General features: G+C 44.7%; 1 protein-coding gene across 1 annotated transcript in view; it reads right to left on the bottom strand.

Annotated features, from left to right (window-relative positions):
* Window positions 1-277: 277 nt before the first annotated feature.
* The window catches only part of DDR2 (discoidin domain receptor tyrosine kinase 2), an 82,498-nt gene continuing 65,815 nt past the window's right edge, over window positions 278-16,960 (bottom strand). Inside the window, exons 12-16 of the mRNA XM_063133703.1 lie at window positions 16,455-16,582; window positions 10,337-10,528; window positions 8,157-8,391; window positions 6,773-6,922; window positions 278-1,141 (exon numbers count right to left, since the gene is read on the bottom strand). Of these exons, the coding sequence (XP_062989773.1) occupies window positions 1,007-1,141; window positions 6,773-6,922; window positions 8,157-8,391; window positions 10,337-10,528; window positions 16,455-16,582 (840 nt within the window). The 3' untranslated portion in view covers window positions 278-1,006. The remainder of the gene's footprint in view (window positions 1,142-6,772; window positions 6,923-8,156; window positions 8,392-10,336; window positions 10,529-16,454; window positions 16,583-16,960) is intronic.

The following is a 16,960-nucleotide window of genomic DNA, read 5'->3' as shown; positions in this document are numbered from 1 at the left end:
TCCAGGAAGCCCACGAGCAGGCCATGAAGGCAACAGCCATCATCAGCAACAGGTATTTGGAAATATGCTTGCCACCCCTGAAGGTGCAGATTTGGTTTAGCTATCATGGCTAACAGTCATTGGTAGACCTATCCTCCTCCTTCTTCTCCTCCATTTCCATGAATTAGTCTAACCCACTGCCTATAACCACAACATGTGGCAGACAATTCCCACTATTATCTACTGTGGGAAGTAGTACTTACTTTTGTGTGACCTAAAGCTACTGCCCGCTATGAAACTACCACCCACTCTTTTTCCATATTTTCCACACCATACATATTTTTATGAACCAACCTCATGCCCCACCCCAGTCTCATGCCCCCCAACGAGATGAGTGGCATCTCATGCCCTCCAAGGAGTATTCCAACTCCTTGAGAATTGTGGTTGTTCTTTTCTGCACAGCAACTCTTCTGGCTTTTGAGATTTCATGAAACATTGTCCATACACTTTCAAGCATATGTACGTAGCAATAAGGACTAAAAACCTGTTGTAGTGAAAGCTGAGATTCTGAAGAAGCCAAATTCTGTGTCCAGTACCATATTCTGCACTCCCACAGAACTATAGCATACACACAGCAATGGCCATGAAGTATTGAAGTGCTAAGTACTTGTACCTATTCCCACCTCAATCCCAGGATACATCTCAAGTTCTTCCTCATGGCAAAAAGAATGTGTTTTTCTTCTTCCCTTTCACAAACAAAATCCATGCATAAACCATTTACAAGATAAATAACTTTTTTTCAGTCTTTGCCAGTCCAAAACACAGCACCTTGAATGAGGTTATGTGGCAGACCTGGTCGGATCCCATCTTCTCTCTTTCCTTTCCTTTGGTGGCGGATTCAAGTCCCGGCTCTGCTATTAAAGGACATGGTGAGTCCAGGTGAAGTGGCTTCAGTTCTACATGTAGGTTTTGGAGGGCAGGTGGGGTGGGATGGTCCATAGCATTTGGGTATGAAGGAAAGGCATCACTATACAGTGGTTGCTTCTTGGAGAAGGCAATGGATTTCCTGGAAGGAGGGGCGGTCCTTGGTGTCTCGTCTCCAGCAGCTGAGCATTAGCTTATATACAGAATCAGGACAAAATGCAGGCTGTGGAAGGTAGGTCTTAAATACGAAAAAGAAAAGAGCAGACATTAATGAAAGACAGATCAATTCTTTCTCAAAAGCCACTAGAAGCAGAAGGCAGACCCATTTTTGGCGTATAACTGCAAAACATGGAAAGTAGTTGCAAGGACTGTTGTTCATTTAATAACGATCTCTATCACGTTTACATCTCTCCTTTCCTCCAAAGAGTTTAGGGTGGCTTATCAGCTGTGAGAGGAGGAACAGAGTAAAGAGCAGCAAAGGGACTGTTTGATGCCCCACATTAGCCAGATGGCCGTGGGGCCAAGGCATGAAGCCTGGGAGCTGGGAATGCCAAGGGCACTACATCCACCAGCATCGTGATGGGTAGTGGAAGGGGCAGAAATGTCTGTAGTGAAAAACATACATATCAACTGAAAAGCGGAGGGGATGCTGGGCAGCGTTTTAATCAGCAACTCTACAGAAAGCTCCATCACACCGGGGCTTAACACGCTCCCTCCCTCGCTTCTCCACCTGTGTTTTCCTTCCTCAAGATACTTCCTCCTTCAAGAAGAGGAAGTACACAACAAGCACGAGGCCCAGGGAGTCCGCTGCTCTGATGGCGCTGCTTCTCCTGCACACAGCAGGAAAGAGCAGCGATTCCGTGTTTAAAAATACATCAGACTTAAAGAGGGGGTTTTTTGTCGCAAAGAAAGCCAGGCGCGCGGGAGGCAGGCGACGTCATGTGAGGGACCTGAGCAAACTCCGTGAGTGCCCAGTAATGAGCGTGCAATAAAACGCTCGTCGGATGGAGCTTAGGATCTGATGTTGTTGTTGATTATACGCTATTGGGGCGTTGGATAAGTAAAATATGTAGCTTATAATTGGTAAGAATAAATAAACGCATGGTATTAATAGCAAACTTCATAATTAACTACGTATGATGAAGAGACCTATGATCATTTCTTTTTTTTTACTTAAAAGCAGCCATGTGGACCCCAAATTTGATGGGGTGTGGTGCTGGGGGATTTTTTGCCACCCCCACTTCATTTTCTGGACTTAAATCCCCACCCAAGCTGCTTTAGCTATAATGTGGTGTGAGGGGAAAGTAATCAGGGAAATGTTGCTGAGGAAATTGGCTTAAAAATTCCTACCCTAGTGCTGCAGCCCAACCCAATTCTCTCTGTGTGTCTCTCATGTGCACGCGCACACACAAACACACACACACACACAGCTGCATTTATTTAGTTTTAAAAGTCCACAAATTGGGGGGCTGCCGGTGCGATACGCTAAACCCCACACTTTTGCTGCTTCGGGGTGGTGGCAACTAATCTCAATGCTGCAGCAAAAATGCAGTGTTTCCAGTGGCTGGGCTCGCCCTGCCCTCTGGATTTGCAGACAGTAACCAATCAAGGGTCGCCATCCGCCATGACTCCAGATGGAGGGTAGATGGCCTGTTCCACGTCATGTGTAGGTTATGCAACTGTGTATCCTAATTTTGTTTGCTTCTCTCAAATAACTTTAGGGGTATTTAATTCTGCAGCTATGTTTCATAGAATCATAGGATAGCAGAGTTGGAAGGGGCCTACAAGGCCATCGAGTCCAACCCCCTGCTCAATGCAGGAATCCACCCTAAGGCATCCCTGACAGATGGTTGTCCAGCTGCCTCTTGAAGGCCTCTAGTGTGGGAGAGCCCACAACCTCCCTAGGTAACTGAATAGAATCCTGCTAGTTACTAGATTGCTAGTTACTTTCCTGAGAAGGGATTCAGGCACAAAGCAAGGGATCAGAGCGAACCAGTCTAGGTCTTAAAGCAGTTCTTCCTCGTGGTTTGCGTTTATTTGGGGACATGCAAGTGGCCTTATTGAGCTTGATTGTGTCAAGTATAAAGAATTAGTCCTTGCTAAACAAGCCTAGTGTTTCACTCCCAAACTCAGGCATCTGGGAGTTTAAGATGCAGTGAGGTAGAAAACTTTTGCAATGGTCATTCAAGCCTCGGGGACATTTGAAAACAATCAACACCTTTTCTTCTCTAAGCATTCAAAATGACCTGAAGAAGTTGATGCACTGAAGTGTAAGCAATAAAATACTAACTTAAACAAAGCCAAGTGTCAAGTAGCATTCATTAGAAAGAAAAGAACTAAGATATATAAGCACAAAATGAGGTGGTGATAGTTGTGAAATAGGCTTGTGGTATTGGAGGAGTCATAAAAATTACAAATTGAATGGCTCAGTCCTGAATGACCAGGAAGTTTAAACTGGGCCCCTGGCTTGTTGCTTCCAAACAAGCCAGGATGATGATGATGATGATGATGATGATGAAATCCTGGTTCATGATTCTGTCTTGTAGAGAGAGCAACAAATCACTGTTTTGGACAACAATCTAAGCTTTTGGTCCCTGTGGCTTCTCTATATGCCCTCTTTAGCCTGTTCTGACTGCACAGTGGTGCTGTGTTGTTTATACAGTGGTCCCCAACCTTTTGGGCACCAGGGACCGGTTTCGTAGAAGACAATTTTTCTACGGAACGGGGGGGGGGGGTTGAGGGGATGCCTTCACATAATCAACCCCCTTTAATACCTGGTTTTTGTATTAGAAACAGGAAGTGCAGCTAGACTCTCAATGATAATTGAAAAAAGTGTGTTTTTAAGATGAAAAATATCACAGGAAATATTTTTCATTTTGTTCAAATAAAAGAAAACAAGCAGCCAGGCCGCTGCTTGCTGTTGTTGTGCTCGCAGAGATATGGGGGGGGGGAACTACCTCGCAGCGGCCAGCCTGGACCTACCCCAGAGTGGAGAAGAGCCGCGGAGAGGGGAGGAGGCTGGGTCCCTGCCTGCAAGCGGCGGCGGCGGCCAGAGTCGCGCCCGCCTGGTCCCCGAGAGGGAGGAGCAGAGTGGTGGCGGCGGCAGCCTCCCCACCCCTGCCACCACACCTGGAAGCCGCTTTCCCACAGCGGTTCTAAGAGCACCCCCCCCACTCCAGCATCCTGGCTTTGCTTCAGCTGGGTGGGCGCCCAGCCGAAGCGAAGCCAGGACGCTGGAGCAGGCGGGCAGCTTCGGAATGGCACGCAAATGGGTGGGTGAAAGCAGTTCACCTGCGCGGCCCGGTTCCTAATAGGCCACAGACTGGTCCCAGTCCGTGGCCCGGGGGTTGGGGACCCCTGGTTTATAACATGCAGCAGCCAACTGGCAGCCACCACGGGCTTTCCCTCCTGAAACTGTGCATTTTAAAAGTGCTGACATACCTGGACTTTTCCTTTGCTCCGAGGTCACCACCTCCTTTCCTCCTTCTGTCAGTGGTGACCTTGCTTCAGGTTGAGGCTGGGGGCATTCTCGGGGGCAGATCAAGGCCCAGGGTAGGTTGCGGGAAGGCAGGGCAGAGGGTGGGCTTGACAAGCTGAATGGTTACTGGTGCTGCGGCTATTGCAGCCAGATAGCCTGCGTTTCCTCCTGCCATTGGGATTTAGTGTTCCCTGTAGCTGCGATGCTACAGGGCTTTGAGGGAACAAGTAGCCGAAGCAGCATTGTCAAGACACCACCCTGGTTTGTTTAGTCATTTTGCTAGCAGGAGCAAATGGGCTGTAGTAAACTGGCATGCAGTCTCTTCATGATAAGCCAAGATTCTTCAGAATCCTAGTTTATTGTTCCATGTGAAGGCAGCCAGTGTGTCGGCAATAATGCAAAAATTACAAAAAGCCTTTCATCTTTACTGTATTTATCCTCACAAGCAGAAGATAATTGCCCCCATTTACAGATAGCAAACTATCTGCTCATGATCCTAGCAGAAGTCTCACACTGACAGACCTCTCATCCCAGTCATTATTCTGACCCCCTCCTTTATTAGGAGGACCCTCCTCCTTAAAAAAATAATGTTATGCTTCATTACATTAAGATGTTCATTCCCCAAGCTCTCATTCAAAAATATTTAATTATTTTTCTCAGAATGTTAACATATCTAATCCATGATCCTATTTCTAATTCTCTCCCCCCCCTCCAAAAAAACCTGCCTCCTATTTATTGGAGTGATGACGTTAGAATGGGTGGGTGCATCAGCAGTATTTAGGAATTTTGCAGTGTTTAAAAAGAGGTCACAATTCTAGGAGGAGGAAAGGACATGTGCAGTTAGTACTTGGTTTGTGAAGGGGAAAACCAACTGGATTCACCCTAGCTATTGTTTTGTATGGATTTATTTTAATGGATATGAGCTTCCCTTAGGACTCATTTGAGTTTAAGAATTCCTTCCATGCAACAGCCACTGTGGATAAATATCTCAGCATCAAAGTAGATGTTCACTTTCCCTGGGGCATTTCTAAGAGTGGTGAACCAGGCAGCACCAAATGATCCCCTGAAGATGGCGGCAGTGGCGGCTCTGTGGTGGTCGTGGCAACAGCTGTGGCACTCCAGTTCCTGCTCTTCTAGCTGGGGGGTTCTGGGAGCTACAGTCCAACACACCTGGAGAGCCCCAGGTTGGGGATGGCAGGAACAGAGTTTCCTCTAAGCCCTGGACCAAGTCTCATAGACCCCAGTAAATGTCTTAACCTTGTATCTACACACAACCTTACAAGCTCAAAAATATGACATAAATGGTCTGATTATCCGCTGGGTCTGTTGCAGGAGAACAAGGGAAGATTTGAGCACTAGCCCTGTTTCTCTCTTGCAGTGGTTAACTCAAATATAAGGGGCTACTGTGCAAGAGAATTAAACTCCTGATGGGCTGTGATTCTGGGTCTTAGAAATTGGACATATTCGCCTCCTACAACTTCCCTTTCTACCACACTAAAGATAAATAAGAATGCAGCTGGTTGCTAATTTATTATAACCAAAGAATAATTCTAGATATCCATGCATATTAAAAAATAAAAGGGTAAAAACTATTTACCAGATCTAGTAAAGAAAGAAATGAAAATCTCCTGCCTGAAAGGACAATGTCACAAACTACTTAGGAAGGGAGGGAATTTCCTTTCCTAAGTATTTGAGGGAACTGGTGCAGCATCATGGTTTCTTAGAAGAGCTATGAACCAAGACATCCTTGGTTTGAATCTCAACATAACTACAGACACACTAAGGCTACAATCCTAAACACACTTTCCAGGGAGTAAGTCTCGTTGAACTCTTTTCTAAAAGAGACATTTATTGTGAGCTCGTCATACCCTACTAATGATTGTTTATGAGTTCTTTAGATGTCATTATGACCTTCCAGTTTCAATTCTGTGTCGAAAGAGCACTTTTGGCGAGTTTTATTAGAGCAGGGAAAATGCAGTATTTAATTGTAAAAGTGAAAGAAACCACTTCTTCACTTGGGTATGTGTGCTATACCACTATACCACAGTGCCATCTGGTGGCAAAGTAAAAGCAGGAAATGAATCTCAATTGATGAAAACAAAAGTAGATTCAGCCAATAAACAGCCTAGTGCAGAAAAGCTCTCAGAAAAAGAGTGACATAGTAACTCAGCATTATTATATTAATAGCACAATCCTATGCATGTCTACTCAATAGATCCCATTTAGCTCAATGGGACTTATTCCCAGGTAAGTGTGCATAGGATTGTAGCTTAAAGCACTTGCAGGTGCTTGAAGTGTAAGTTCCCTAGCAGATCAGATGATCTGGCACCTTTCCATTTTTCTATGATGCTGTAAATATATGATCTCACATCGATTCAGATATTTCCATACCTGCCGCCCCTGATCCCTAAAGAACTCTCCGGTATTCTCAATTACTTGCTCATCTGACAACTGAGAATACGGCTGCTCACGACAAAAGGTGAAGGTCTCCCAGAGTGTCACAGCGAATGCCCACACATCACTTGCCGTGGTGAATTTCCCCTGGATGGAGAAATGGGGGAAAGAGGGAGAGAGCGCACAGTTCAGAAACAAAAATATGCAATGATCTAGAGACGCATAGCTTCCCAAAGTCGTAACAGACCTCCATAATCATAATCTATAATTTAAATAATAATCTATGTCCGAAGAAGATCAGACAACTCTACACCCTTTTCAGGCTATGGTAGAGTCTGTTTTATTCATCTTTCAGTCCCTCTGATGGAGATGCTCACCTGGAACTGCTCAGAAAAGCTGCTGCTGAGAATTCAGATCTTCACCAGATTTAACACTCCCTTCCCAGTGTTACCATCAGGAAGTTTCCTATCAGAAAGAACCCCTGACAGGCCATTTGCCTGTGTTCATTCAATCAGGGAAGTAAAGGCAGGGTAGAAAAAAGGTTGTATTCATGCATGGGGACAATAGAATGAACTGTAGTATTAAATTAGATTCCACAAGAGAGGTTAAAGTATTTAAACAATTTTTTTTAGCGTGTGTGTTTTACAGTCCTCCAATCCACAACCATCCTCCTTCCTTTCCTAGCAGTGCCATTCTCATGATTTGTTGGGATAGAAGCAGCGGAGGCTGGTGGCTCTGATGTCAGTGGGGTGGTGAATCGGCTGCGGGTTTCAGTCAGAAGCAGTCTGACTGAAACCTGGAGTGGACTCGCCGCCAGACTGTCATGTGACCTACCAGCCTCCACTGGATAAAAGGGGAGAATTGAGGTGATATTGAGGTGCCAAGAAGGGCGTTGTTTCTGTGGCATTGCTGGGAGTAAGGCAACATTACAGAAAGCTCCATCCGACGAGCGTTTTATTGCACGCTTGTTCCTGGGCACTCACGGATTCCTTGGAGGTAGCTCACATGACATCGTCTGCCTCTCACGCCCCTTCCACCCCTTCTGGTCTTTCTTGCGCCGCAAGAAAAAGCACTGAAATATTTTTTAAACGGAAGTTGCTGCTCTCTCCTGCTGTGTGTGGCAGAAGCAGCGTGTTCACAACGGTGCGCCTTGTTTACTTCCTGTTTGAAAACAGGAAGTAACTGAGTGTCCATGGAGAAGCGACGGTAGCCAGCGTTTCTTCCAAAGTGTGATGGAGCTTAGAGTGAAGCACCTTTTTCAAAACAATAACTATTAGATCTGTGATGATACAATCCTGGGCCACGGTGTTGAGGCAGTTTGAAGCTACCCATGTTCACCCACCCGTATTCTCAAGAGAAGTCCACAATGCAAGAGGCTCACCAAGAGAATGCTCTCCCAAGACATCCAGCGAATGGGGAGCACGGCCCGGCCCTGGATCCGGTAGTAGTCTCCACTGTAGAGGTTCCGGCTCATGCCAAAATCAGCAATCTTGATGGTGTAATTCTTCCCCACCAGGCAGTTGCGTGTAGCCAGGTCTCGGTGAACAAAATTCATGGAAGACAGATATTTCATGCCAGAAGCAATCTGCGTAGCTATTAATTTCAGGTTGGCATAGCTGAAGGAAGGAAGAGCAAGAGGAATGAGGTCCATGGCTTACGGCCACCACAGTGTGAAACAGCAGATCAGGCCTGGGAACAGTACGCAATAAATAGCCACCCAGAGCAAAAGAGATGGGTTCACAACTCTTCTTTACTGATTCCGTGTCAAACCAGACATGACTTCAAGGATCTTTTTAAATAGCATGCTTAAGACTGATCACATCTCTTTCTAGCTGGGGCAGATAGGAAGAGGGGCTGTGGTGCTGCCATTTGTCTGCCAAAACCCCCCCCCGACTGCTATTTGCCCTGATTTTTTTTTAAAAAATGCCATAGTATTTTAAAAAATTGGGTAAAATAGCTGCTTCAGGAGGAGAGCTTTGGTGGGAAAAAAGGGTGAACCCTGCCCAAACAGGATTGCGCCTGGGCCAGGCCAACTGGTTTTTCCCCTTTCAGTATCTGGCACTGAAATGAGATGCAGTGGGCTGGCAGCTCTGCAGCAACCTTCTTGCCCTCCTATGCCCCAGAGCAGGAAAATGGCAGGTACATATATGCTGGTGATTCTTTTTTTCAGTGCTGGCCTTGATTGTTGTTGTTCTTTTAATTTAAAACATTTTTAATCAAGAAAATTCTGGCATCAGCCCCCGTGAGCTCTCCAGGGCCCATGGGACCTGGCATTTGCCCAACTATGCCAGGTGCTGACGTTGGGCCTGGGATAAAATCTAAATTACTCTGCCTTAAGCACTGAATAACCTCCCAGAACCTTCTATGTGATGCCCCCTCCCTTTCTTCAAAAAACGCCTTTCTATAAAACCTTTTAATTCTCATCCCCCATAAAGCTTAATCATGCCCCCAACGGCACCATTTGAAGGTACATGATGAAGCTACTTGAAACGAAATAGGTTGGGTCACTGCCTGAATGAAGACTGACTGGGACCCCTTGTCCTGTCATATAAGAAAGATGGGGTATAAATGTAATAACTAAAAAAATACATGCATTTACTTACACTGATTCCTGGTGACCATTATCTTTTCCACTCTTCTCTCTAAAGTGTTTTTCCCCCCACTGTCAAAATTTAGATTGCAAGGGTGCAATCCTATGCCCCAGGTGTAGTTGGCTGGGGAATCCTGGGAGTTGTTGGACTTTTTTCTGTCTAAACATGCTTACGATTGCACCCTAAGCTTATTTATACAGGGTGCTTATGGAGGCATGGGCAGCAGGCATAGGTCTGGGAACAGCTATGGCTGCTGAAGATGGAAGTATGAAATGAGCGAGACTAATACTAATACATAAATAATTTTATTTATTTATTTCAGACCCACTTCTCCCTCTGGATCAAGGCGGGGAACAACATTAAATACAATATAATACATAAAATTAGTCAAAAGAGCATTTAAAACCAAGATAGCTTTGGCTATGGGGTGGTATATAAATGTAATACATAAATAAATACAATGTTAAAATAACAATCACAACATCTTAAAATTCTTAGGTTTAAAATTCATCTGGGTAGGCTTGTCGGAAGAGACTAGTCTTTATGGCTGTCTTAAACTCAGAGAGAGTATTAAGCTGATGGATCGCCTTTGGCAGGTCATTCCACAGTCTGGGGTGGTGGAAGAAAAGGTCTTCGGGGTAACAGTTGTCAGCCTAGCTGTGGCTGACTGGAATAAACCATTCCCAGAGGACTTGAGTGTGCCAAGGTCTTCTCTGCTTCCCACAGCCCAAAGGGGATGCTGGGGTGAGAACTAAAGATAATTAGAACACTCTCTGCTCTAGACTCAGGCTCAGAGGGACGCCATTTTGAGATCTTTTGTACAGCACTATACAAACAAACACACACACACACACACACACACACACAGATCAAATTCTTATGCAGCTAGAATGTGGAACAGTTACCCTACACGCTAAGCTTCCAAACAGAGGAAGCAATGTCTACACTGGCATTTAGGCTTATTGGCTACCTGATAGATGGGGTAGGGCTCTCTGACAAGCTCTGGAGCTCCTGGCGAGACAGGAATTGGTTGAGGTCGCCATTTTCCATGTACTCCGTGATCATGCAGAGAGGGTCATCAGTGATGCAGACAGCCAGCAGTCGGACGATGTTGGGGTCCTTCAACCTGGACATAATCTTTATCTCCTTGAGGAAGTCATTCCTTCCAAAGACAAAAAGTCATACAAGAGTGGAATTAGTGGTGCCTTAATCAGTTGTGTGAACTGGGCAGGATCTACACTACTCTTTAAAACAGTTTATAACAATATTGACAACTGTTAGGGCCCAGGACACCATCCACACAGAGTTTTCAAACGTTTTCAAAGTGTCATATCCTGCTTGGTGTTACGATGACTTCTGTGTTGCATTGCAAAACTAATGTCACATGATCCCTCACTGGGCTTCCTGTCTGATGTAACCGTTGTTAGAACTGGTGAATGGAATGTGTTTAATCTTTCTCATTTTTAAAACATTATTTCTGTGGCATTACATGCAACCTACCTCGGGTAAAAACTTTTTAAAAACTTTTTTTATTAAAGGATGCGCAAATGCATGTAGCCAATTTCTAATTTAATTTATTTTAAAAAAAATAAAATTAAGGATGCGCATATGCGCATCCTTTAAAAAAAATTTTTAAAATTTTTTTTTTATCCGAGGTAGGTTGCATGTAATGCCACGGAAATAATGTTTAAAAAATGAGAAAGATTTAACACGTTCCGTTCACCAGGCATCCCTACACTTTCCTTAAGAGACAGGCAACTCCGACAATCCACAAACCACTCTCTCTGAAGCACTCCTGCCACAAAGATTTGAAATTACCGTATTTCTTCGATTGTAAGACGCCATCAATTGTAAGACGCACACTAATTTCAGTACCACCAACAGAAAAAAAACCCCTAAGACACACCCGCGATTCTAAGACGCACCCCATTTTTAGAGATGTTTATATGGGAAAAAAGTGTGTCTTAGAATCGAAGAAATAGGGTAAGGGCATGCGAATAAAGGAATGTTAGCTAGAGAGGCACGGAAAATACAAAAACAAGGAAGTGGGAGGCGCAGAGAAAGGACAGTCTGGGAATTGCAAGGATCACAGAAACGAGAAGAAGAAACAATACAGACAACAGGGCAAGGAACAGTGTGCTCCGCAACAACGTTACAAGAAAAGGTAAGTAATACTACTGAGCAAGGTAGCGATACAAGTTACAATGTTACAAAGGCTCAAAAAATCAATATAAGCAGAAGTGTAGATCGAGTCCTGAAACAGTGTAGACCCTGTTTCAAATTACACCTCTGCCATGAATGTAGTGGCTGGCTTGGGCCAGTCACAATATCACACACACACACACACACACACACACACACACACACACACACACACACACAGAGCTACACATTCAAAACTAGTAACATGTCAGGGTGGTGAACACTCAGCTACAGTCACTTCCCTGACATGCTTGTTCATATTGACATGCTTGTTCATGAACTGTGGTGTATTGGCCTTCATCCATTGTTGCTTCATCCATTCGAGGCAACAATGGATGAAGGCCAATGCACCACAGTACGACAACAGCTCCAATAGTGCCCCAAAATAGTGTCCGGAACAATGTAGGAACAAAGCCAGACTATAAAACACATGGTCTTTGATGTCTATATACTAATGCCCGGAGCATGGGAAACAAACAGAACGAACTTGAACTCTTATTACATGAAGGCAAATACGACTTGATAGGTATTACTGAAACTTGGTGGGATGACTCCCATGACTGGAATTTAGCAATTGAAGGATATAACTTGTTCAAAAAGAACAGAAGAAATAGAAAGGGAGGTGGAGTTGCACTATATGTTAAAAATACCTATCCCTGCACAGAAATACAGGCAGATCAGACTGGGAGCCCCATCGAGAGCGTCTGGATTAAAATAAATGGGGCAAGGAATAAAAAGAACATGATAATCGGAGCCTACTACTGACCACTGAATCAAGGAGAAGACGAGGATGAAACTTTTGAGAAACAAATTGCCAGTGTTTCAAGGAAGTGTGATGTAGTAGTGATGGGGGACTTCAATTACCCTGATATCTGTTGGGAGACAAATACTGCCAAAAGTGGCCCTTCCATGAAATTCCTGACATGTGTGGGTGATAACTTTCTCCTACAGAAAGTGGAGGAAGGAACTAGAGGATCGGCAATCCTTGACTTGATATTGACCAATAGGGATGACTTAGTGGGAAAAGTGGCAGTTATGGGAACTCTGGGGGAAAGTGACCAGGTCATACTTGAATTCTTGATTATGAAGGAGACAAAAGTTGAGTGTAGGCATACATGTACTCTGGATTTTAGGAAAGCTGATTTTAATAAACTCAGAACTATGATAAGTAAGGTCCCATGGGAAGTGAGCCTAATGAGAAATGGAGTGCAGGATGGGTGGGAGTATTTAAAAAAGGAAATTTTAAAGGCACAGTTACAAACAATTCCAACAAAGAGAAAAGATAGAAGACAACAGAGGAAACCAATGTGGCTCCACAAAAAGCTTAGAGATGACCTGAAAACAAAAAAAGATACATATAGGAAGTGGAAGGAAGGCCAGGCTACAAAAGAAGAGTACAGACAGGTGGCGCAGAAGTGCCGAAATGGCGTCAGGAAGGCTAAAGCTGAGAATGAGCTGAGATTAGCGAGGGATGCTAAAAGCAATAAAAAGGCTTTCTTCAGATACGTAAGTAGTAAAAGACAGAGGAAAGAAATGGTGGTTCAACTGCTTAATGAGGATGGCAAATTGATAACAGATGACAAAGAAAAGGCTGAAGTGCTCAATTCCTACTTTGCCTCAGTCTTCTCCCAAAAGCGGGTCTATGACCCCCCTGGAGAAAGTGAAGCAGAAGTTGAGGGGGCAGGATTACAGTTTGAGATTGATAAACAAATGGTCAAAGAACACCTAATTTCCTTGAATGAGTTCAAATCTCCAGGGCCCGATGAACTGCATCCTAGAGAATATGAATATGAAGAATATGAAGAATATGAATATGAGAATATGAAGAAGCTAGCAGAAGAACTCTCAGAACCTTTGTCTATAATCTTTGCAAAATCATGGAAGACGGGTGAGGTGCCGGATGACTGGAGGAGGGCTAACGTTGTCCCTATCTTCAAAAAGGGCAAAAAGGAGGAACCTGGGAACTACAGACCAGTCAGTCTGACATCCATCCCTGGGAAAATTCTGGAGCAGATTATAAAGAAGTCAATTTGTAAACACCTTGAAATCAATGTGGTGATCACTAGAAGCCAACATGGATTTGTCAAGAACAAGTCCTGTCAGGCTAATTTCTCATTTTTTGATTGGGTAATCTCCCTTGTGGACTGTGGGAATGCTGTGGACATCATATACCTTGACTTCAGCAAAGCTTTTGACAAAGTGCCCCATGATATTCTGATTAACAAACTAACTAAAAGTGGGCTAGATGGAACAACTATTAGGTGGATTCACAGTTGGCTACAGAATCGGACTCAAAGAGTACTTATCAATGGAACCTTCTCAAACTGGGGAGAGGCAACGAGTGGGGTACCGCAGGGCTCAGTCCTGGGCCCAGTGCTCTTCAACATTTTTATTAATGATTTGGATGAGGAGGTGCAGGGAACGCTTATCAAATTTGCAAATGACACCAAATTGGGTGGGATAGCTAATACCCTGGAAGACAGAAACAAACTTCAAAGTGATCTTGATAGGCTGGAGTGCTGGGCTGGAAACAACAGAATGAAATTTAATAGGGATAAATGCCTATTAAATAACAGGCTCAAGTTAAAGGAAGCCAGATTCCAGCCGGACATCAGGAAAAACTTCCTGACTGTTAGAGCAGTACGACAATGGAATCAGTTACCTAGGGAGGTGGTGGGCTCTCCCACACTAGAGGCCTTCAAGAGGCAGCTGGACAACCCGCTGTCAGGGATGCTTTAGGGTGGATTCCTGCATTGAGCAGGGGGTTGGATTCGATGGCCTTGTAGGTCCCTTCCAACTCTGCTATTCTATGATTCTATGATATATGCAGGCATTTAAAAAAAATATGAGGGAACTTTCAAGTATTTGATTCCTTGTCTACAGTGGTCCAGTCCTGCAGCTCATTGCATCAATCACTGCGTAGCTTGACTCTCAGATGTTGGAGAGCACAGTTGTAATGTGATTTATGCACTATTGTAATGCCAATAGGTGTAGTGGAGTACTTTAGTTGCTACCATGGCTCCCAGCTTGTGCTCTTGTGCCTGGGGTGTGTGTGTTCAAATCCCAGCTTCCTCCATGTTTTGTACAAGCAGGACACTGAAACTTGCAGGGGGAGATCAGCAACAGAGTCCATGTTTAGCATTAAATTCGCATGATTAGAAGGTTGCATGTTCAGTTCATGTGGCATCACCAGCTAAAAGGATCTCAGGATGGGAAAGACCTCTGCCTGAGAACTTGGTGAGCCACTGCATGCCAGAGTAGGCACCAATAGTCTGACATTGTACAATGCAACTCCACCTAATTCTTGCTTTAGAAACCCCAGAAACAATATATGTGGAACCTTCAGTTGTCTCCTATCCAGGAACTGATCAGGTCCACCCTTGCTTAGCGTCAACAATTGCTACAGCATCAGGTTCTCCCAGTAGGTGTGCCTAGATGAGGGGATTATGGTTTAGTATGTTGTCTGAACACGCCCACTGTGTTGGCCAAGTAAACATAAAAAATAGGCCAATTAAACATAAAAAAAGGATTGGTGAACAGGATATCATCTCTCTTGTACAGGCCAAAATAAATTCCACCAAAACAAATTCCACCTTGAGACTTGCTAGGCCTTTTAGCTCGCTATTCCCAAACTGTGGCTATTTCTCATTTATATATAAGTCTTAATGGTAAAGTCTTTATAGCACACCCACCCCTACCTGAAACCACCATGTGAGACAAGCAAATGATGACTTCCACTGCTTGGGTGACAGGTTCACTGGGGCTCCCATCTAAGGTGCTACATTGCAAACACCAAAACATTGTAGGGAAGGAAGATGTAACATTTGAAGAGTGGAGAGATGGTTGAAAGGGTCACCACTGCCCTCAGAAGACATGTATGTTTCTCTCTCTTGGAACAAGCTCTGGGAAAAAATAGTGGATCTGAAGGTTTTCTGCACGGTTCAGCTTGAGCTAGAGGTGGAAGTGGCTCCTGACGGGCTCCCGATTGCAAAGTCACCCCACCACCAGCACACCACACACACACACACATCCACCCCCATTCCCTCCTTCCTGGAGAGGTTTCGTGACTGTTTTAAAATGTTTGCGAATGGTTTGGGTAAGGAAAAGAATGACAGCAAATATACAAGCATCCATATGCACCTCTTTAAAAAGAGAGTATTTTTTTTAAAAAAACAAAAAACCCATTTGGCTGCTTCGAGCATGAAGGGAAGGCCTGGTTCAACATCCGGTTGCTTCCACCTACATGGTTAGGCCTCATCTAGAGTACTGCGTCCAGTTCGGGGCTCCACAATTTAAGAAGGATGCAGACAAGCTGGAGCGTTTTCAGAGGAGGGCAACCAGGATGATCAGGGGTCTGGAAACAAAGCCCTATGAAGAGAGACTGAAAGAACTGGGCATGTTTAGCCTGGAGAAGAGAAGATTGAGGGGAGACATGAGAGCACTCTTCAAATACTTAAAAGGTTGTCACACAGAGGAGGGCCAGGATCTCTTCTCGATCCTCCCAGGGTGCAGGACACGGAATAACAGGCTCAAGTTAAAGGAAGCCAGATTCCAGCTGGACATCAGGAAAAACTTCCTGACTGTTAGAGCAGTACGACAATGGAGCCAGTTACCTAGGGAGGTTGTGGGCTCTCCCACACTAGAGGCCTTCAAGAGGCAGCTGGACAACCACCTATCAGGGATGCTTTAGGGTGGATTCCTGCATTGAGCAGGGGGTTGGACTCGATGGCCTTGTAGGCCCCTTTCAGCTCTGCTATTCTATGATTCTATGATTCTATGTACAAGGCAGGCTGAGGGTTCTCATTGTGGGGAAAGGACCTGCGGCAGCAGCTGCTCTTAAGGATGCTAGACTGTCTTCCGCCTCACGGGCCACCCGGCTCACACACCTGGCGTTCTTGTTGGCGTCAGCTCGCAGCATTTTCACAGCCAGTAGGACAGGCTGGCTTGTGTTGCCATCCAGGACAGAACCCTTGTCCACAAATTTCTCCATTCCCTCCACTTCACACAGGTGGACCTAGAGGGGAGGCAACAAGCGGCAGCAGTGATAAGGCAGGTAAGTCTCTCATGCTCATGTAAGAAAGTTCAAGGAACAAGATCCGGATGACCACCCCTCCTCCCACTCTGTCTGCAGAGAAGGAATGCATCCAACATACTTCCATTTTCAGGGTCAGAGAATTGCTGGAGAATTTCCTGTACAGACAGATGTTTGGTGGAGTAATGATAAGATCCAGAGCCCTTTATCCATATGGGAAGCTTCACAGACACAACAATATTACAGCCAATTGTGCAAAACAGAGAAAGGCAACCCAGAAGAAACCTGACCAAGATCAAGCTTAAGGCCTAGACACTACTGGATAAGCTTTTCATATTTGGGGTGACTTTCTTTTTTAAA

Source organism: Elgaria multicarinata, chromosome 1 (assembly GCF_023053635.1).
Source record: "Elgaria multicarinata webbii isolate HBS135686 ecotype San Diego chromosome 1, rElgMul1.1.pri, whole genome shotgun sequence".
In the NCBI taxonomy this organism is placed as follows: domain Eukaryota; kingdom Metazoa; phylum Chordata; class Lepidosauria; order Squamata; family Anguidae; genus Elgaria; species Elgaria multicarinata.
Note: the sequence above shows the minus strand (reverse complement) of the source record. Positions and strands in the feature narration are given on the sequence as shown.